General features: G+C 39.2%; 1 protein-coding gene across 2 annotated transcripts in view; it reads left to right on the forward strand.

Moving 5' to 3' along the window:
* Nucleotides 1-3,166: 3,166 nt before the first annotated feature.
* The window catches only part of LOC127445114 (growth arrest-specific protein 6-like), a 61,929-nt gene continuing 42,807 nt past the window's right edge, over nucleotides 3,167-22,288 (forward strand). Inside the window, exons 1-4 of one of the 2 annotated variants that reach the window (XM_051704916.1) lie at nucleotides 3,167-3,536; nucleotides 3,742-3,902; nucleotides 12,183-12,207; nucleotides 12,353-12,415. In XM_051704916.1, the coding sequence (XP_051560876.1) occupies nucleotides 3,476-3,536; nucleotides 3,742-3,902; nucleotides 12,183-12,207; nucleotides 12,353-12,415 (310 nt within the window). In that variant the 5' untranslated portion in view covers nucleotides 3,167-3,475. The remainder of the gene's footprint in view (nucleotides 3,537-3,741; nucleotides 3,903-12,182; nucleotides 12,208-12,352; nucleotides 12,416-22,288) is intronic. The other variant, XM_051704917.1, reaches the window with a different exon arrangement.

Genomic DNA, 22,288 nt, shown 5'->3' on the forward strand with positions numbered 1-22,288 from the left:
AATAAATAAACCAATTTATAAATGGACAAATAAATAGACACATTTAAATGTGTTTATTTAATTTACGTTTTAAAATGTGCTACTTAATGTGCTATTTTATTGCTAAATATAAGTCATTTTGAAATGCACCTTTTAAATAGCATTTTAAAAAGCATTTGACAGTTGCTTTTCTTCATCAATTTTCCAATTTTGCTTTTCTTTATTGTTTGACTTTTCCTTTTTTTTTTTTTTTTACCATTTGTCAATCCATACCAGCTGAAGCCCAGGAGTGCCAATTAAAAATAATGAAGGAATAAATTATCAATCGATTTATTTTTAAATAAAAACATATTTAGGGGCCTGGGTAGTTGCAAGTTCGAATCCAGGGCATGCTGAGTGACTCCAGCCAGGTCTCCTAAGCGACCAAATTGGCCCGGTTGCTAGGGATGGTAGAGTCACGGGGTAACCTCCTCGTGGTCGCGATTAGTGGTTCTTGCTCTCAATCTGGGCGCATGGTAAGTTGTGCGTGGATCACGGAGAGTAGCATGAGCCTCCACATGCTGGGAGTCTCCGCAGTGTCATAAATAAGGAGCAACTTGATAAGATGCGCGGATTGACTGGTCACGCGTCTCGTGGAGGAGGAGTCAGGATGCGCGTCATTGTTTACAAGAGAAACTTGTGCCGTTCACAATCCAAAACAGTCCAAAACAATTTCAAAACAATATAAATACATTAAATTAATATAAATTAAAAGAAATAATTTCCAAATAATAATAATAATTAAAAAAAAAACGATGACTCCTGACTCCTCCTCCACGTGAGGCGTGACCTTACCAACAAGCTTATGTTATCCCTCTCATGAGCGCACGTCACACAGATGTATGGAAAGCGAATATTTGTAGTTAAAAAGTATATAAGTATTGTTTTGTTTCTAAAAATAATCAATCGTTTGCCTTCAGAAGAACTTTATTTGTCGACTGGAGTCGTGTGCATTATTTTGATGCACCCTAAATATGCATTTTGAACTGTCAAAAAATGGAGGACATTCACTTGCATTGTTTAGAGGAGGCAGCCTGAAATGAAATCCTAAAAGTCTTAAATTCTGTTTTGATGAAGAAAGAAACTCAAATACATCTTGGATGGCCTGAGGGTGAGTAAATTATCAATAATTTTTGGGTGAACTATTCCTTTTAATACTGTGGAGGGTGTGGTAAGAGACAGTCTGAAAAGTCCACAAATGGTGGTAAAACTGTGGAGCTCTTTCTATATAAATGTACAATAAGATCAAACAATGTATGAATACAATCATAATGACAAGTACAGGTGAAGGAAAAAAATAAACAAATAATATAAATAAAAATTATAAAAAAAGAAAAAATATGTATTAACCATCCAAAATGTACACATAAATAAGATAAAGACAAATAATCGAAAAAAAATTAAAATAAATATATTTTTAACATATAAATGTATATTTACTTTATTTTTTTATAAGTCATGGGTCAGGAAAGTTCTCATTTTAGCATATAAGGAAGGATATACAATTTTTTTTATTAATAACGCATATTAACAATTCATGTATTGCTAAAACTGTGGAGGATGTGGTTAGGGGCTGTGATCTCCCCCCCCCATTTAAGTGTAAAAGCTCACAAGTCATTAATGAAACAGTCTACACAAAAGCGCTACAGCGCCAGCTCAAAAGGAAGCCACTGGGGCGAGGATAGTGTGTTCGTTAGTGTGTGTGCTGTGGAGGTCCGGAAACAATCCACTGAAGAGTGGTGTGGTGCGAAGCAGAGCCCAGAACAAGTCTCCGAACACGAGGACAGAAAACAAGGAATCTTCCTCGAGCGTGATCACCAGGCAATGGCGATCTGATGGACAAACACCATTGGAGACAAAGCAATCAACAGAACGGAACGTCACACTAAACAGGAGAACAACGTTAAGGTACAGCAAACATACAGGGGTCACACAAGGGATAAAATAGGGCATGCAATCAGAGGAATACAGGTAGAGTGTGTGAGAAACCCATTACCGTAATCGACGCCTCCCCGGGAGCGATCAGCATTCCAATGGAAACAGCAATTAATCTCACCGACTCCACCTGTGAAACACGAGGGAGAGAGAAAAACAAACAACTGAATGAACTGGCAAACGGCAAAAAAATATTTCACAGCAACAGTGAACGAGCCACCATTATCTTCTGATATGTTTCGCATCCGTTTCTTATGCGCAGATCCAGTAATATCATGTAAACTGCTCGTACCATCGTCCAATGACAGGCCGTCTTACATCCTCTTCAAGTGGCACGTGGGAGAGGGGGTGTGTCTTATAACTGCGTCAAAAGTTAATTGGTTACTCTCATGAGTCAGCAGTCCGATGGCATTTTTTTAAACTCGATTCTCAGTTGGAGAAAAAGAAAAGCCATTGACAAATGGATGAGGAAAAGCAGTCGGCAAATTACTTAAGGAAAGCAATTTCCTTCCTTAATGCTTTTAAAATGCATTAAAAAGTGCATTTGAAAGATTCATTAATGCACTCATTTATTGCTACATTTAAAGACATTTTAAAGATGAAATAAATATGATATATTAATGCACAATTTTATTGTTAAATATAATGACATTTTTAAACATTCATTAAATTTACACATTTAAATGTGTCTTTTTATTTTCAGATTGATAATTTATTCCTTCATTCTTTTTGAATTGGCACTCCTGGGCTTCAGCTGGTATGGATTGACATATGGTAAAAGAAAAGGAAAAGTCAAACAATAAAGAAAAGCAATTGGAAAATGGATGAAGAAAAGCAACTGCCAAATTTAAAAGGTGCATTTAAAAATTACTTTTATAAGTACATTTTAAAACATTAATTAAATAAACACATTTAAATGTGTCTATTTAATTGTCCATTTATAAATTGGTTTATTTATTCACATTTTCTATTTTCAAATTAATAGATTGATAATTTATACCTTCATTCTTTTGTAAATGGCACTCCTGGGCTTCCATAGGCAATTGTGGTGGCAAAGCTCATTTTTAAGGTGGCAGCTGCCACCCAGTGCCACCCTTCTGGCCCCGCCCCTGGCAGCGTGAATGTTCTTTTAAACAGCTCCTTTTGTGTTCCACAGAAGTCGTGCAGGTTTGGAACGACAAAAGGGTGAGTAAATGATGACAGAACATTTTGGGCGAACTATGTCTTTGATAAGTTTCTTGACTCTGGGGTTGTGTAGTATACTGCAGTGAGGATCTGCTCTAGCGGAGGAAAGATCTGCATTGGGAACTCCCTGCGAAGCGTGCTGCAACTTTCCACCAATAAAACCGTCGAATCTGCCGCTCACGTTTGGAGAGAGAGAGAGACGCTGAAGAGCTGAGGGAAAAAGAGAGAGAGAGGATTGAGTGTGCAGCAGAAAAGCTTGTGTTCGTGTTCTAGGTTGAATGCAGCGGCTCGAGGAAACGTATCTGATCCAGAAAGAGTGAAAGTTTGACGCAGAAACATGAGAGAGTTTGTGTCGAGCTGCTGCTTGATCCTGCTATGTGTTTGCGGCTCCTCACAGTGTAAGTACACTAAACAACACGGTTGTTCGTGTGTAGTGCACTAGTGTAATAACATTAGTTCAGGTCAAGAACAGTCGATAGGTCACTGTTGTGCTCTTTGAAACGTTTAAGTTTACATGAGGAGAATCCAGTCGTGCTTCGCAGTAAATCTCAGGCGGTGTTAGTTTAACACTCGTCCTCTCTGTGATTTCTGTTCGCCTTTCAGTGTCCTTGTCGCGGGAGGAGGCGAATGATTTCCTCCGCAGACACAGAAGAGCTTACCAGGTGTTTGAGGAGACCAAACAGGGTCATTTGGAGCGGGAGTGTGTGGAGGAGATGTGTTCCAAAGAGGAGGCGAGAGAAGTGTTCGAGAATGACCCGGAGACGGTAAGAGTACGGCTGGCATTCACATCTGTCCGCATACTGCAATATAAACGGCAAGAGTGACGAATACTCGGTTAATCGATGTGGTGAACAAATGAAATATTTCTGTTTGAATCTGTCTGTACGCTGCATACTTCCATTTACTGCATTCTAACTACTGCATACTACCTTAAAATGTCCGTATAGTGCAAAAAGTAGCGAATATTCGGTATCAGTGATGCATTTATCTTTCAGTATACTGCATATTACCATTTACCACATACTACCATGTAGTGCATACTGCAAGAGTAGTGAATAACCGGTTTAGTTGAATATGCTCAACTTTAGATGTTCAGCTTTACTAAAAGAGTGGCGAATTCTCAGTTAATCGACGTGGTGAACATATGAAATATACTACCCTTTGCTGCTGTCCATATACTGCATACTACCATTTGCTGCTGTCTGTATACTGCAAGAGTGGTGAATAAGCAGTTTAGTTCAGTGTTGACAGATTTTTCAAGAGAAACAAGCAACGTGGGCTGGAAAAAGAAGTCAGAAATATACTACCCTTAGTTTTCCAGCTGGGGCCTGGGAGATTTTTTTTTTTTTTTTTTTTTTTTTTTTACATTTTTTCAAAAATGTGCGAGCTGTCACATTTTTACTCCAGTGACTGTTGCGCAGGGTAGGTGGTAAATTGTTCAACACAATCCATCAAAATAAAAATTAAAAAAGTACATTTCTAAAGAAAAAAATCATGACAACAAAATATTAAACCTTTTTTTTTTTTGGTAATCTAATATTGTAATTGATTAAATGCATAATTAATTATGACATAAATATTATTGCACATAAAAAAAATAAATAAAAAAAATAAAACATATGACCTACCTGACAATACCTGTCCTGAGCAAAGTTGCCTGAATGGATGCCAGTGTGCTCACTTTTTAACCCAACTGATATAAAAAAAAAAATAAAATAAAAAATGAAAAATGACTTGATAATTGCCCACTTGCTGTGTAGCTCAACAGCAAGACACTTGCCCCTGGCTGCATTAATCCAAATCCATAAATTTTTTTATGGGCTACAAAGACTCTTAATCTATTGCCTTGGGATATTTCACCCAGAAATGAAAATTATCTCATCATTTACTCACCCTCATGCCATCCCAGATGTGTGATGATTTTTTTTTTCTTCAGCAGAACACAAACGAAGATTTTTAGAAAAATATCTCAGCTCTGTAGGTCCATACAATGCAAGTGAATGGTGATCAGACCTTTGTAGCTCCAAACATCACATAAAGGAAACATAGAAGTAATCTATTAGACTCCAGTGGTTAAATCTATCTATCTTCAGAAGCAATATAATAGGTGTGGATGAGAAACAGATACAAATTTAACTCCTTTTTGTACTCTAAACATGTGCTGCCTGTTCAGTTTCACTTTCACATTGAAAGTTAAAGTGGAGATTTAGAATAAGAAAGGACTTAAATATTGTTTCTCACTCATATTATATTGCTTCTGAAGATATGGATTTAAACACTGGAGTCATATGGATTACTTCTATGTTTCCTTATGTGATTTTTGGAGCTACAAATATCCGACCACCATTCACTTGCATTGTATGGACCTACAGAGCTGAGATATTTTTCTAAAAATCTTAATTTGTGTTCTGCAGAAGAACGAAAGTCATACACATCTGGGAGGGCATGAGGGTGAGTAAATTTTCATTTTTGAGTGAACTGTCTCTTTAATAATTATCATTACAGCTTTATTACTGTCATATTGAAAATATTAGATCACTTAATCTGTTTAATGAATACATGATTTGTATTACACATACCATTGATAAATAATATTGGCATATGTTTATGCTGTAAGGCCAGATGAGGAGGGGTCATCTAAGCAAACATTAACACAAATTTAGACCTACTGTAAATAAAAATACATTGTATGTATAATTTGAATTACAGGTCTCCCAACAGTATCATATCAAATAGTCATCCAGTGAAGACTTTTTACCTCTATTTGTTTCTTGTTTTACCTGCTGAACCAGTTTACGAGGTGAGGCATGAATATGCGCGAGACCACGAGTTCTGTACTTGTCGGTTTTTAATCTTCCTCTAGCCGTATGTAGAGTGCGGCTTGAACAGTAGGCAGGAGTATTTAATAACTGATATTAGTGGTGGGTCATACTTTATTGTGCTTAGTTCTAATCAACCCCAGCAAACCCCTCGAAACACAGATTGAATACTGAAAATAAGACCCAAAATACGTAAACTGTGTCCGCCCATACACAAGCGACTTTCTGAAAAAACAAGCCCAAATTCGCTTATAATAAGCGGAATTGGCAGCTGGTTTAGTTGATAAACTTCAGATTATCAGCTTTACGGCAATAATCATTGATCTTTCGTGTCTGATTGACCTTTTGTGAGGGAAATGTAATGATTTTGTATAGCATTTACATGCCCTAGTAAGTGTGCACTCGATGGTGTTCACTATATTCACAGAATTTGTTGTTTGGTAGCAGTGTTTATGGTAAATCCAGATTAACTGCTACTTGACTATTTTATCATTCTATAGACCATTTATAGAACCAGACATTGGAGTTTTTTAGTTTTAAAGCCATTTGCAACTCAAAATTTTATATTAATTTGATTTTGAACTATTTATCAATTTAATCGATAATCGCCAGCTATTGACAATTTGCATCAGCCTACTCCTGAATATTCAAATATATTTATGCATAACCACCCATATTCAGTTCATACTTCACAGTTTTAGTTTATTTTCTTATAGTGTAAGTTCAGTTTTAGTTTATTGTTTATATTTTATATAGGCACCCAAATTCAGTTTTAGTTGTTTAAGTGAATATATACCTGTGAATATACATAAATATGTAATATCAATGTCAAAAAATATCCAGCTTTACCTGACTTTACCCTATATTATGTGAAAATCAGTCATACATCCTCAGGCTCTGACTGTATTGATGCTATTATTACTGTCATATTTTCCCATGGGGCTGTATGCTGTTCATATAAATAACCCTGCACTGGATGCTAATATTTGCCCTTACGACCTCAAGGGTATTTTGTATGCAAATGAGCCATTCAGTCTGTAGTGTTTTTGATTGGTCCCTGAGGGGCTGTGTTTACCGCGTTGACTGGCGAGCACTGGAATGTGTTTTTGATACAGAAAAAATTTCAGTGTGGCGTGTTGTTTGTCTGAAATCATGAAACAGTAACAAGCTCATTTTGCAAATGTTAACGATCTTAAAACCTCATGAATGCACATATTAGATTTAAGCCACTTCGATCTGCAAATAAGGTTCAAATATTAATGTAGATTGAGCGTGTTTTAAGAAAGCACACTGGAGTGCTGTGTGTTCACCTCAAAGAAAGATTAGTATTAGTATGACTAGTATGACTGAGTATCAGTGCTGTAATACTTACAATTGTTAGCACGAACATGAGAATTTCTGGAATCCACTTTTTAAAAAATTTTTTATAGAGTGCAAGAATGCACACCTATTGCACTCATAAGAACAAAATGAGTGCGAAACAAGAGAAAATGTGGATATGGAAAGACTAGCCAAGATTAAATGATTAAGAGATTTAAGTTCACCCAAAACTGAAAATTCTGTCATCATTTACTCACCCTCATGTTGTTCTAAACTTGCATAACTTTCCTTCAGTGGAACACCAAAGGAGATGTAAGGTAGAATGTTAGTCTCAGTCACCATTCACTTTCATTGAATGGGAAAAAGATACATTTAAAGTGATGAAAGTCATTCAGCAAATTATGACATCATTTTCATTTTTGGATGAACTAACCCTTTAAATGCATGAGGTGATGTACGTTTAAGGTATAGGTGAATCAAGGTGATGCAGAGAGTGTGTCTCTCTTAGCATGTTTGTAAGGTTTGTGTGCTGCTGCCTCATTCCCGGCATGACGGCAGTTGGATTTCCACTCCTGCATGCATTATTCACTGCGAGCGCGTGCGACCTGCATCTCTGACGCTGCAGTTTTCTCACTGCAGTCTGTGTGAGTGAGTCAGCATGCTGGTTACCAGGTTACCTGCAGCTGCTGTAGCCCATCTGGAAGTATACTGTACGTAACAGGTTTAAGGGCTGCTGTGACTTTAATGCGATGTCTGGCTGGTCCGCATGTAATGCATTTTCATCTTCAGAGGAAGTGACATTGATCTGCTTGTGACTGACTGCAGCGACTGCATTTGAAACCCAGAGCACATGAGAGGTCACTGGGGTCAAAATAATTTGCTGTCATTAATGCTCTTTTAAATTATAGTATACTGCAAAGATATTAACACACATAGAAAGGGACAGAGGAAGAGTAAAGTCATCTGCATAGTTATCTGCACAAAAGAGTGGGTGTGTGCTGTATACTGTAGTATTTGGGTGAATACTAGGCTATACTGTAGTATGGTATAAATATACTATACTATATTATATAGTATAGTACTATGGGGTAAATATACCAAACTATTGAGGATGTGGCAAATTCTAGGCTATACAATAGGGGTAAATACTGTATTATACTATACTATAGAGAATGTGGGCAAATACTATTCTATACTGTAGAGTAGGGCTGAAACGATTAGTCGTTGTTATCGACAACGTCGACAATAAAAAATTGTTGACAAAAATTTTCGTTGTCGAATAGTCGTTTGATCTTAATGTAACAAAAGATTATATGAAACTCTAATGATTGCACACAAGAGCAGCACTGCAGCTCGCGCCTGACTGAGGAGAGGAAGAAAACACATCTCACAGTCCAGACGCACTCTAAACTTTCCAAACAGCTTCAGGTGATGTAGATCGCAAAGTATGAGGGAATTATAATGCAAAATACAAAAAAGTAAATACAGAAGCACTCTTGTTGTGAAATAAGCAGAGCCAGAGCTGACGCTCAGCTTAAGCAAAACTTGCGTGTCGAGCGTCTTTAAAGGAAACACCCTAGCGTTACATCTTTAATGCAGTTCTATTTAATGCGTTATAGCTTTATTAAAGTTAAAATAATAAGGAAACTGGCATTTCTCTGTGCGGTCAGCGCCTCTTCTATGAGTTGCACGAAGTGTCCCGATCTAAGGGGGAGAGATTGAAACTGCACCCGGCTGAGGTACACTCTTTTGTGGGGACGCTCATCCCTCGAGTGCGCGGGCTTAATGCAGCTAGATTATAATGCGATGGCAACTTATTGAATCATAATATATGTCACTGTGCATTTCTTATCGTGAAGAAAATTGGCAAAATGCAGCTTTATTAATAAGAGAGAGTTTGTTTTTTTGTGAGTTAAAGATGGATTGAAGTGAACAAAAAGGTGAGAGAGGGTAGTCTTCGCCCCATTATACACTGCAAAAAAATTACGTTTTTATTTGTTTTTGTTTTGGCTTGTTTTCCAATATAAATATCTTATCTTATAAATACCTTAGCAGCTATACTGCAGAATAATTTTTGAATGTCTGAGAATGTTGAATATAATATTAAAAATACAAATATTTTAAAATATCTAAAAATCCTTTAAAAAAAGATGCATTCACCTGAGAAGCAGCATATAAGATATTTAGACTTGCTTTTAGAGAGTAGATCTTGAATATAAGTGTATTTTGTCTTTACTGCACTCGCAGAAGTATAACCAAGTGAAAAAATGCACTTATATACAAAATACACTTATATTTAAGATACATTCTCTTAAAGAAAGTCTAAATATCTTATGTTACTTCTGAAGTAAATGTATCTTGTTTTAAAATTTTAAATGGAAAAAAAGACAAATACACTTGATAACAATAGGATTTATTTGTAGTTAAATTTTTACTGAATTAAACATAATACAATGTATTTTTTCCCTTTAATTCAGTGAATGTCATTTAGAGGTATTTTTAAAAGATGATTTTGTCCTCTTTATTGTTAGCAAGCACGTTTAATACAACCTTTTAATCGGGGCACAAGCTGAATAGTCGGTTAAGAGCTAATGATTAATCATTGCAATAATTGCCTGAATAGTCGAATAATCGTTCTAATAATCGTTAGATTAGTCGATTATCAAAATAATCGTTAGTTGCAGCCCTACTGTAGAGTATCTAGGCAAATACTATACTATATTATGGGGTAAATATTAAACTATTTTATTGACTATGTGGCAAATACTATATTATACCATAGTATAGAGTAAATGTACAATAATATACTGTATATTACAATAATGTGTGGGCAAATACTACACTAAATTATGGGGTATACTATACTATAGAGTATGTGGCAAATTCTAGGCTATATATAGTGGTAAATATTCTACTATATTCTACTATAGAGGAGTGGTTCCCAAACCTTTTTAAACTGCGGCACCCCTTGTAGTGTTTTTTCCCTCACGGCACCCCACCCACTGAAAAATAAACAAATATGCGATTGAAAACACTCGTTATTTAAGAAGTTTAATATTGATATTAATATTAACAAATTACATTAAAATAATGTATCATCAAGCTTTTCTCCTAAACATTGCTTCAAGTTTTTAAAGTAATTATTCAAGAGCTAGTAATAAAATAGAGTAATAAAAAGAGAACAGTGTCAACAGTGCTTTGTTTTTTGTTTTTTAGGAACAGCAGCAATTAATCATTTAAAACTTGTGATATAGAAACATTAAAAAAGTAATTCAATGAAAAATAGAACAACTTAAATTTGCTGCGTGATTATTAGATATACATTAATAAAGATTCAGTGCAGTCAGAGTTTGACTGAAAAGCAGAACAGTCATTGAAATGTATTGGGCTTAAAGCTTCTGAAGTTATCCAGCCAAGAACAGTGAGTGCTTTTCTCTTTTTCTCATCAGTATTGCTGTTTGATTAATATTAATGATAGGCTTATAATAACATCTGCAGCACATCTATTAGGCTGCATTTACACATCGCACAGAACGGATATTTTGACATTTTTGTCCTGTCTATATCACGTAATACATTAATGGCATACATTGATATCGTGTCAAGACGCCGCAGATGTTTGTCCTGTCTGTTAACACTCCTGTAACACATTTGTGTCTGTGTTTACATTCATATCGCGTCAAGAAGCAATATTAACTATACTATACTATACTATACTGTACTATACAATGAGTACAAATGTCCTCCCAAAAGTGAGCTAAACTTTCAAAACCTCCCTCTTGGGTTCCATATGGGGACATCAACAATTGTAAAATTGATTTTTAAATAAAATAATATTTTAATTCTTAAAGAGCAAAAAGTTGTATTTTAGAATTAAGGTTAGGTAGTTATTAACAATTTTTATTGATTCCAATAATAAAACATACAAATACAACATAAAATACGGAATCAATTATTCACATTAAACCCCTCCCCCCGAACATCTCCCCCCACCCAACAACAAACATGCCCTACTGTGGTCACCAACAGCTAGAACATAATATATATATATATATATATATATATATATATACTTTCAAACAACATCAGTAATACACATACCCAACCAAACTACAAATCCCTCTTCACAGCCTCTCCCCGAGAACCCTCCAAAAAAGCCAAATAACCCCCCACTTCCTGACAAACAAATCCCATTTCCCCAGCCTTCTAAAACTCATCTCCTTAAACACCGCCACCCAGCCCATCTCCCCGCACCACTCCCTAAACGAGGGAGGGTGCCCCAGCCGACTTCCATCCCCTGAGGATGACTTTTCTGCCAGTCATGACTCCAGCAACTTTTTAAATATCTGTCCCCAATGTTAACAACCGTCCCATCACCCAGGATACAGAGTCTGGGGCAAAATGAAAATTGAGTGTTCAATACCTCACACATAAAGCTCTGAACCCTCAACCAAAATTCTTGAATCTTAACACATTCCCAAAAAAACATGTGTTGTGTCCTCGTCTTCTGATTAGCACTGCAAGCAGGTGGGTGTGTCTTTAAGACCCAACCTGTACAATCTTAGTTAGTCTATAGTTAGCTTTTATATGAAACAATAACAGTCTATGATATGTCCTCGTAAACTAGATAAATACGTGTTTATAGGGAAGGTTATCACACGTCTATGAAACACAAACATGAGCTGAACATGTCTTGACACATCAGATCACAGGCAGATTCAAACACTCTCATATCTCATCGTCTTTTCTGGGTTCAATAGTTATAATGTGCTTCCTGTGTCCTAATATCTGTTCTAATTACACTTCAGTTCACTATAATTCATTGGCAAAGCCAGCTTTACAGTGATAAATCGGTTGATCAAACATTAAAAACCATTTCTCATCAGTACTTTCTCTCATTCACAGGAATATTTCTACCCAAAGTATCTGGGTAAGTAATGCAGTGTTTTAACTCTTTTCTCAGTGTTTTCATGGTTTTATTTATAAATGGCTACAATGAAACCTGTATCATATATGAAGTGTATCATGTGCTGAAGTCTTCAGTTGATCCTGATTTAGATTTTATTTTCCTACAGTTTGTATGGAGAAGTTTGGTGACTCTGAGAAGAAGAAACATGATCTGATCACCTGCGTCCACAGTGAGTGAACATGCACCTCTCTGTCTGTCTGTGAGTGAGACCCTCTAAAAATGAATGAAGCCCCTCTAGAGAGTGTGTGTGTGACGTATGGTTGCACTCTGTCCATTACGTTGCGCTGACGTCTGTAGGAGGCTCGTCCTGCGCTACACAATTCTGCTGATTTGGAGGCAGCCTCAGCCGGCTCACAACGTTGCACTGTGATTGGTCTGTTTGTGTCCAGCCAGAACACCCTGAGTTAGAGAGAGAGAGTGTTGATGTGTATCTGCAGCTCTCTCTCTCTCCTGATGGCCGAATGTGCACAGACTTATCAAGCACTGTCAGCAAACACATGAGATGCAGAAAAACTACAGGACACCTCTCTGTCTTATGATTTTGTTGTCACATGACAACAGAATGCCTTTCTGTACGTTGGGTAAACCTAGGGCTGCATGATTATGACAAAAATCGTAAATGTCGATTATTTCCCTTGATATTGTAATTGCGATTAATTTCGATTAATTTAATTTACAATAAAATATTTATTATGGGTGGATCAACTGTTTGCTGTATTCTTTATGTCAGCTACACATCCAAAACAATCTGAAAAATGTATTCCTAAATGACTTTATTGTTGTTATAAATGCATAAATAACAAAGCTGTTATTCAAATTTTGAATAAATCATACACAGAATTGAGCAATTGACATATCTCTGATTGGTTAAAATCATCAACTACTAGGGGTGTAACGGTTCATTCATCTCACGATTCGGTTTGGTTCACGATACTGAGCTCAAGGTTCGGTTCAGTTTACGATTCTAAGATTGAAAGTTTTATTATTATTATTATTACTTTAAAGACAAATGCAGAACATTTCAAATTTAGCATTGTTATTAAAAGTGCTAAATGCTCCATCTGAGATGTACTGGGATTAAAAATCAGCCTAGAACAGGACAATGGTGACACCAAATGGAAATATTAGCTAATAATTAGCTTTGCTGAAAATATGGAATAATGTTACATACATACACCGATTAGCCAAAACATTATGACCACTCACAGGTGAAGCGAATAACGTTGATCATCTCCCATCGATGCCACATGTCAAGGTCTGAGTAGATTAGATGGCAAGCGAACAATCAGTTCTCGTAGTCAATGTGTTGGATGCAGGAGAAATGGGCAGGAGTACAGACCTGAGCGACTTTGACAAGAGCCAAATTGTTATGGCCAGTCGACTGGGTCAGAGCATCTCTGAAACGGCAAGGCTTGTGGGGTACTCCTGGTCAGCACCTACTGACAGTGGTCTGAGGAGGGACAAACAACAAACCAGTGACAAGGAGTTGGGCGCCCAAGGCTCATTGGTGCGCAAGGGCAACGAAGGCTATCCCATCTGGTACAAACCGACAAAAGGTCTACTTTCGCACAGAAAATTTTAATGATGGTTACGGGAGGAATGTGTCACAACACACAGTGCATCGCACCCTGCTGCGTATGGGGCTGCATAGCCGTTGACCAGTCAGAGTGCCCATGATGACCTCTGTCCACCATTGAAAGCGCCTACAATGGGCACGCGAGCATCGGTACTGGACCTTGGAGCAGTGGAAGAAGGTCGCCTGGTCTGATGAGTCCCGTTTTCTTTCATGTGGACGGCCGTGTACGTGTGTGCCATTTACCTGGGGAAGTGATGGCACCAGGATGCACTGTGGGAAGACGTGTGATGATCTGGGCAATATTCTGCTGGGAAACCTTGGGTCCGGCCATTCATGTGGACGTCAATTTGACACGTTCCACATACCTAAACATCGTAACAGACACCCCTTCATGGCAGTGGTATTCCCTCATGCCAGTGGCCTCTTTCAGCAAGATAATGTGCCCTGCCACACTGCACACATTGTTCGGGAATGGTTTGGGGAATATGATGAAGAGTTCAAGGTGTTGCCCTGGCATCAGGAGATGCACTGCAGTACTTAATGCAGCTTTCCCTTTGTTCAGGGACACATTATTCCATTTCTGTTAGTCACATGTCTGTGAAACTTGTTCAGTTTATGTCTTAGTTGTTTAATCTTTTTATGTTCATACAAATATTTACACATGTTAAATTTGCTGAAAATAAAAGCAGTTGAAAGTGAGAGGAGTTTACATATTCAGTATTATATGAAGAAAATTAATATTGCACTCATATGCATATCATTAAACCTCTGTAAACTTTCATTTTCTCTCACGCAGTCAGAGCAGATCACTCGATCTTGTGCATTAGACGGACATCAGATCCCTCCTGGCTAAAAAGCCACTTCTCTCTCCCATTACCTGTATTACATTCACTTACATGGTTTCACTTTCAGTTCTCGCCGATTCAGCTAATAATTGAATTTTAGAGCTCCTTGTGTACGTTGAAGCGATTTCTGTGTGTATGCCCGCGTTATGTAGGCGTAGGACGTCACGCAAATTGGATACAGATGCTTGTAAAAAAAAACAAAAAAAAACGTCCAATCTCCACGATGCGTATCGTCACAGTTTTGAACCGCAATGTACCGTGCCACAACTGTTACAGCCTAATCAACCACTGCAAAAACTTATGTTAAATAGAAAATTTAATGAAAAAATTTAATGCAACATGGGTAGAACTATAGATGGCTATAATTGACACTTTTCATGATTAGTTAATGTGCAGCTGTAATCTTGATTATTTATTCGATTAATTGTGCAGCCCTAGTTAAACTGCACCTATATTTGGTATAGTGGACAATAGTTTGTCAAATATTAAGTGTTTTAAAGCAAAACTGTTTCACAGCTTATTTAAATAATAATAATAATAATAATAATAATAATAATAATTATAAAAGATTATGATAAAAAATTTTATTTCACCTTTTAATAAATTTTATACTTCATTATGAACTCAGTTAGGGCTGTCAAGATTATGAAATTTGGCTGATGATTAATTTTCACACAAATAATTGCGATTATCATGATTAATTGATTAATTGAGTTTTAGGGTTTTCATGATTAGGACAGTTGTCATTCAAATTGTCCTACTTAATGTGCATGTGTGCTTCATACACCTTAAGAAATCATTTATTCAAATTTAACTTGGAATCATATAATAAATAGAGATACAGTTGTGCTCAAAAGTTTGCATACCCTTGGAGGAATTGGTAATGTATGTACCATTTCTAAAGAAAACATGAGTGAGCAGGCAAAACACATTTCTTTTATTTCTTATGGGATTCATATTCAACTGTAGGTTATAACAGAATGGCATAATCATAAAACAAAACATGGCAACAAAGAAAAAAATGAAATGACCCCTGTTCAAAAGTCTGCATACCCTTAGTTCTTAATACTGTGTATTGCCCCCTTTAGCATCAATGACATATATATATATATATATATATATATATATATATATATATATATATATATATATATATATATATATATATATATATCTAGCCAAAAGCTTCCCTGCTTTGTCCCCCGACTCAAAGTGTGACTGTCTTGCCCTGAATAGCCAAAACTCCACCTTCCGTGACAAAATAGTATTATATCTGTATTTCAATCAGGTCAATTCTCTGAGGCCATCAGGCAACATTCGGCGCTTCAGCTCTGCCTCTGCACTTTTTATATTCCCTTCCAACTCTACGAGTTCTCGTGCTTTGGATTTTTTGGTGAATGAGGCATACTGTATGATCTGACCCCTAAGAACCATCTTAAGTGCCTCCCAAGCCATGCCCACAGAGGATACTGAGGACCAGTTGGACTCCATATAAACATTGATTTCAGCCTTTATCATTTGTTGGAATTCAGGATTTTGCAAAAGGGATACATTAAAGTGCCAACTATATGATTTATTTTTCTCTGTATGTGGCAACATCTCTAAACTCACCAGGGCATGATCTGAGACTAAGATATTTCCAACTGAGCAATCAACAGCAGATGAAATGAGGGACTTAGATAAAAATATATATATATATATTCTAGAATAAATCTTATTGACTGATGAAAAAAATGTATAGTCCCTACTGGATGGGTTCAAAAGTCTCCAAATATCTGTAAGACCAAGATTTTTACACATCCAGTGTTGCACTAGGGAGCTTACACACTTTTGCTTCACTATGATCAAGGACTGAGTCCATCAATAGATTAAAGTATCCTCTCAATATTATATCATGAGGGGTGCCAGCGGCTTGCAACATCCCTTCAAGATCTATAAAAAAGCCCTGATCATCAGTGTTAGGTGCATAAATATTAGCCAAAATCAACCTTTGGCCCTGAATTTCTGCTAAAACAATAATGACTCTTCCTAATTTATCTTTAATCTGTTTGAGACATTTGAATTGTTGATGCTTACTTATCAGTGTAATGACTCCCTTCCTCTTACTTGAGTCAGCACAAAAGAAAACATGTCCAACCCATATCTTCCCAAATTTTTCAGCTTCCGACGGGGAAAGATGTGTTTCTTGAAGAAACACTATATCATATTTATTACGTTTAAGAAAAGAAATAACCTTCCTTCCTTTTTATGGAGTGCCCCAACCCATTCACATTCCAGACAATCCACTCATATTAACATTTGACATTTTGACATACTGTATTAGAAAAAATAGATTGTGTTTAAAAAATAAAATGATAAAGACCACATTCCAACATTAGTGCAACAATCAAACCCCAAACTTCCCCCTGAACCAAACAAACAGAAAAAAGAAAAACGTGCGCATTAACCCCGCGCATGACAGCGTCCATCCCTCTAAACTCAAACAGTCAGTATACGCCTACAAGAGCCCCTGCGACAACTTAGCCATCGGATTGCTCAAGTCCAGTGTTTCTATACAAATTTTGTAAAACAGAATTACACAACAGAAGATAATCTATAAAACAAACTCCAGCCAGTAGGCGGAATAAACACAAAGAATGTGTAGATTCATCCACATAACTGTCCCGAAGGTGTGTTCCTCCACAAAACAAACTCCAGCCGCTAGCGGAACAAGCATAAAAAAAAAGGCAGTTCATTTTCCTCGGACAGTCAAACGAATGTTCAGTGAGCCGGCCCATTCGACTGCTACATGAGTGCAACATATGACCCAATCACGCCAATGTCCTGCAAGAAATACTCCACAAAACAAACTCCAACCTATAGGACACAAAGAATGTGCAGATTCATCCACAACACTGTCCCGAAGGAGTGATGCTACACAAAACAAACTCCATCCGCTAGGTGGAACCAGCACAAACAGAAACAAAAAAGGTGCTCAGCTTCCTCGGACGATCAAGTGGATGTTCAGAGAGTCGGTGCACTTGGCTGCAATGTGAGTACCACAAAATAACTTGCTCAGTCCATTGACTTTATCAAGGACATCGCTTGCTGGGGACATATAAATACTTTACGGCCATCCTTAGCATCTATTCGCCAGGAACATCAGTGCAAAAGCGACCTTCCGTTGATGTAAGAGTTTCGTGCATTCCTTGAATCAATCACGTTTCTCTCTTGTCGAATTCGCAAAGTCTGGGAACAAGAAAATGCTGTGGTTCTTCCATGAAAGCCTTCTTTTGCTCCTCGTGTAACACAAGATTTTTATCGGATGATCTTAGAAATTTGGCCAGAATTGTTAGGGGCCTGTCTCCCTCTGCGGATCGCCGAGCCGGAACCTCTTTGAGCTCGCTCGATTTCCAGCTTATGGCTTGTTATGTTGAGCAGACTCGGAAAGAGCCTGTCCAGGAATTTCACCATATCCCGACCTTCTTTATCCTCAGGAATTCCAACAGTTCGGATGTTATTGAGCGAACTGCCAGACACATCATCGGAGATGAGCTTCCCTCCATCCAGGACATCTGTTCAAGCAGTGTGTGAAAAAAGCTCGGAGGATCATCAGAGACTCCAGCCACCCGAGCCATGGGCTGCTCTCACTGCTACCGGCAGGTATCAGGCAGGTGTTTGGCAGTATAAGGACCCGCACCAGCCGACTTCATGACAGCTTCTTCCCCCAAGCAATCAGACTTTTGAACTCTTGATCGATCATGATACATATATCAGCACCGCACTTTATTAGCCTCAGACTGGACTCACATTTTATACTTCTCTCAATAACACACTGGCAACTGACTATCAACCGACAGCTGAATGTCAACACAACATTTCCACTGATTACTTGGGGGGGGGGATACAGTGTATTTTTATTGTATACAGTCTTCTTATTTTGTGTATACTGTATATTGTATATTATTAGGTGTATATTGTGTTGTGTAACAGATTTTTAAACTGTGTTATGTGTAAATCAGATTTCCCTATCTGTCACTCACTCGACGTTGTGTCGATGTAGTGACACTAGGGGTCACTCTTGGGAGCCCGAGACACCTCTGGTCTTTGATAAAAGGCCAATGAAAATTGGCGAGTGGTATTTGCATACCACTCCCCTGGACATACGGAGCTGGTATGCAACCACTCATTCAGATTTTCTTTTCGGAGCCGAACGGCCGATGCTCACTGAGCTGAATTCCCATGGCTTTTCATTCACCTCTGCTGGATCTGACGGTGCATTTCAGCGGCTTCTCCCCCCTCTGCACTGGTGTACTGCAGAGAACACCCTGGGCGCTTCGGCAGAAATAAAAGTATTTTTCTCTAAAAGAGCGGCACACACGGAACGTCTTTTTAAAGATGCGTCTTTTTAAAGATGCCTTCCGTTTGTGTGTTATTCCTGGTTGCGCTCGTTATCTCTCGCCCTCTGATGGCCACGATCACTGTCTTTCGTGTCTGGGCTCTGCTCACACGGAGACAGCGTTCGTGGATGGATCATGTACTCATTGCGAGAACATGTCCATGGCAATGATGCGGTCGCGTCTTACCTTCGTAAGAAAGCAAGCCACCCCAGAGGCTCCCCGCCTCGGTCCTTCTACCCACGGGTATGAGGCCAGCACGGCTAGCACTGGGGGCGATTTGGGGACCCCAATGGGACCACCTCCGCCGGGTATCCCCCCACGGACCTCCCATTCCCCAGCATGCTCGTCTGCCCCGATTGGGCTTCCGGATGAATCCGCCGGCTCGTCTCACGGCGAGTTCGACCTCTTATTTGGAGCCCGCGAAGGTGATGAGCTTTCGAGTGCAGCATCGGAGAGCGGGCTCATCCAGTCGGACATGGAAGCCTCAGCTGGGCTCCTCCCTTCGGGTGCGGTCGCCCAGTCACAGGCTGACGCGGAGATGACGACATGCTTTCCCGGGCAGGCGAGCGTCGGGCTAGAGTGGAACCCTCCGCTCTCCCCTGAACCCTTGCGGCTCAATGATTGGTTCCTGGGCTCGCGGCACCGCTCACAGCCACTTCCTTTCTTCCCGGAAGTGCACGAGGAGCTGACAAGGTCGTGGGAGGCACCTTTTACTGCCCGGTCCCGATCTTTCAGCTCCCCCGCCCTCACTACCCTCGATGGTGGGGCTGCCAAGGGCTATTCGGCAATCCCCCCGATGGATAAGGCGCTTGCGGTGCACCTATGCCCGCAGAGCGCCGCCACCTGGCGCGGGCGCCCAGAGCTCCCGTCCAAGGCCTGTAGGTTTACGTCGTCCCTGACGGCCAGAGCCTACGGTGCCGCTGGACAAGCCACCTCCGCTCTGCACGCTATGGCTCTCCTGCAAGTCCACCAAGCCAAGGCGCTAAAGGAACTGCACAAGGGTAGTTCCGCCCCGGGATTGATGCAGGAGCTGTGCTTGGTGACCGACCTTGCTCTCCGGGCGATGAAGGTCACGGCGCGGTCTCTCGGGTGGGCGATGTCCACCTTGGTGGTCCAGGAGCGCCACCTTTGGCTCAACCTGGTCGAGATGGGAGAGGCCGACGAGTAGGGCTGGACCTAACGATTATTTTTTTATTGATTAATCTAACGATTCTTTTTCCGATTAGTTGATTAATCTAACGACTAATTTGCAGATTATTCTAAAGATATTTTATAATTATCACTTGATTAATATAACAATTAATTAACCCAAAATAAATATCAAAAACTTGTCTCATTAATATTTCAATATTTTATTAAATCATCTTCTCTTAAACACAAACAAATGTACAAGAAACAAAGTGTGCACTGCAGGGCATTATTGTGCAACAAAAATAGCCCTGTCTTAACTGGTAATCTCCATTTTACAGTCAAACATAAAATCTCTCCAAAATAAAAGTAAGAACTTGTTCAATTCAAGTAAAAGGAAAGTGCAGTCTACATTTAGCAATCCAACAACAAAATAAATGAAACAAATGTAAAATTCAAGTCACTTTCAGGAGGAAAGAGGACACCTTTTTTTTTTTCACCGGGGGGAGAGGGGGAATAATAGGGTTCAAAACAGCAACTATGAATGCAAACTTTAATACAGTGAAAGAGACACTCTATTAGCATAACAGAAATATATGGAAATTATGTATAACATTCTTTTGAATGTCCATGTTCTAAAATAAAATATTTGATGCCATGAGTGTACCTTCATTAACTATTACTGTTATTTTGAATGGCCATGGAAAATGAAGCAATATGAAAACAATTTTACCTGGTTGTAAAAAGTAGTCTGTTAATTTACCTGATGAACTTTCACCTTTTGCTGACCCTTTATGCTTCGCAGAGCTAATGTGTGCTTCTAAATCACTTGCACCTTTATTAGCAACTGACACATAAATGCCAGCTTTACATGTCATACATTCTGCTTCCCACGGATCTCGACCTGGACGAAAGCATGGGAATTTTTTGTGCAAATCTTCTGTAAATTTGCACTTTCGTTTGGGCATTGTTTCCACTCAGCTGTCATTTGCTGCTACTGTCAAGCAACTGTTTGATGCCGAACACAACAGCGCTTCGCGCGTTCGCGGAGAGATTAACAGGCAGGAATTTGGCAAATAGTTGCTGCAAGCCTCTTATAATTGACCAATTGGTGTGCGAGAAGGTGGGACTTACAAAGAGTTGTTAAAGCAATGCAAATATGCGCGCACACACAATGAAGTATTAGACCAGATGCACATCACAATGCAACTAAAGCCGAATCCCGGACATTTTCGCAAATTTAGAAATCTCTGCCGGACGCTTTTTTAAGGTCTGGAAAAGAGGACATGTCCGGGAAAGAGAGGACGTTTGGTCACCCTACTTTAGCAGCGGTGCATGTACTTTTAACATGGGGGCAATGAGGAAACATTTAGAAAATCAATTTTAAGTGACTACTACTAACAGAAACACATTTGTAATACTATTATGTCATGCTTGGGTGGGGACAAAAAGTAAACAGGACTTACGGTGCTGCCTGCTGCCATCTTGACAAAGCGCTCCGGGATGCTTTCGCTTCAAGTGTTTGTTCATGGCGGTTGTACTGCTGTGATAAGCCATTTCCAATTTGCATAGCTTACACAGCACCACATTGTTGGGGGTCTGGCTAAAATACTCCCATGCTTTAGATGACCGTGGGTGAGTTTTTTTTTAGCTGCAGCTTGTTCTTCGGGGGAATCCATACTTAAACTGGGCGCTGCCATTATAATTACTCCATTGCGACGCGCCGATGCATGTTATGCAAATTGAGAAATTTCTGTAATCGATGACGTCGATTACATCGATGAAACGTCCCAGCCCTACCGACAAGGCACGGTTCCTTGGTGACCCCATTTCCCAGGTTGGCCAGTCCGGTGACACTGTCGAGGACTTTGTCCAGCAGTTCTCAGTGGTGAAGCAGCAGACGGAGGTTATCTGGCACATCCTGCCCCGGCGCGGCTCAAGATCCCGCACCCCATCTGCTCGTCGCCAAGGGCGTCCCCCCGCCCCTGCGGCCCGGCCCCGGCGTGGAGCCCACCGCAGGAAGCAGACACCACCCGTCTCACGGCCGCCAAGAACCCGCAAAAAGCTTCAAAGCGCTCCTGAGACGGGCGACCCAGGGACGACGAAACCCGTTG

The sequence above is a fragment of the Myxocyprinus asiaticus genome, chromosome 8 (assembly GCF_019703515.2).
Source record: "Myxocyprinus asiaticus isolate MX2 ecotype Aquarium Trade chromosome 8, UBuf_Myxa_2, whole genome shotgun sequence".
NCBI classification, from domain to species: Eukaryota; Metazoa; Chordata; class Actinopteri; order Cypriniformes; family Catostomidae; genus Myxocyprinus; species Myxocyprinus asiaticus.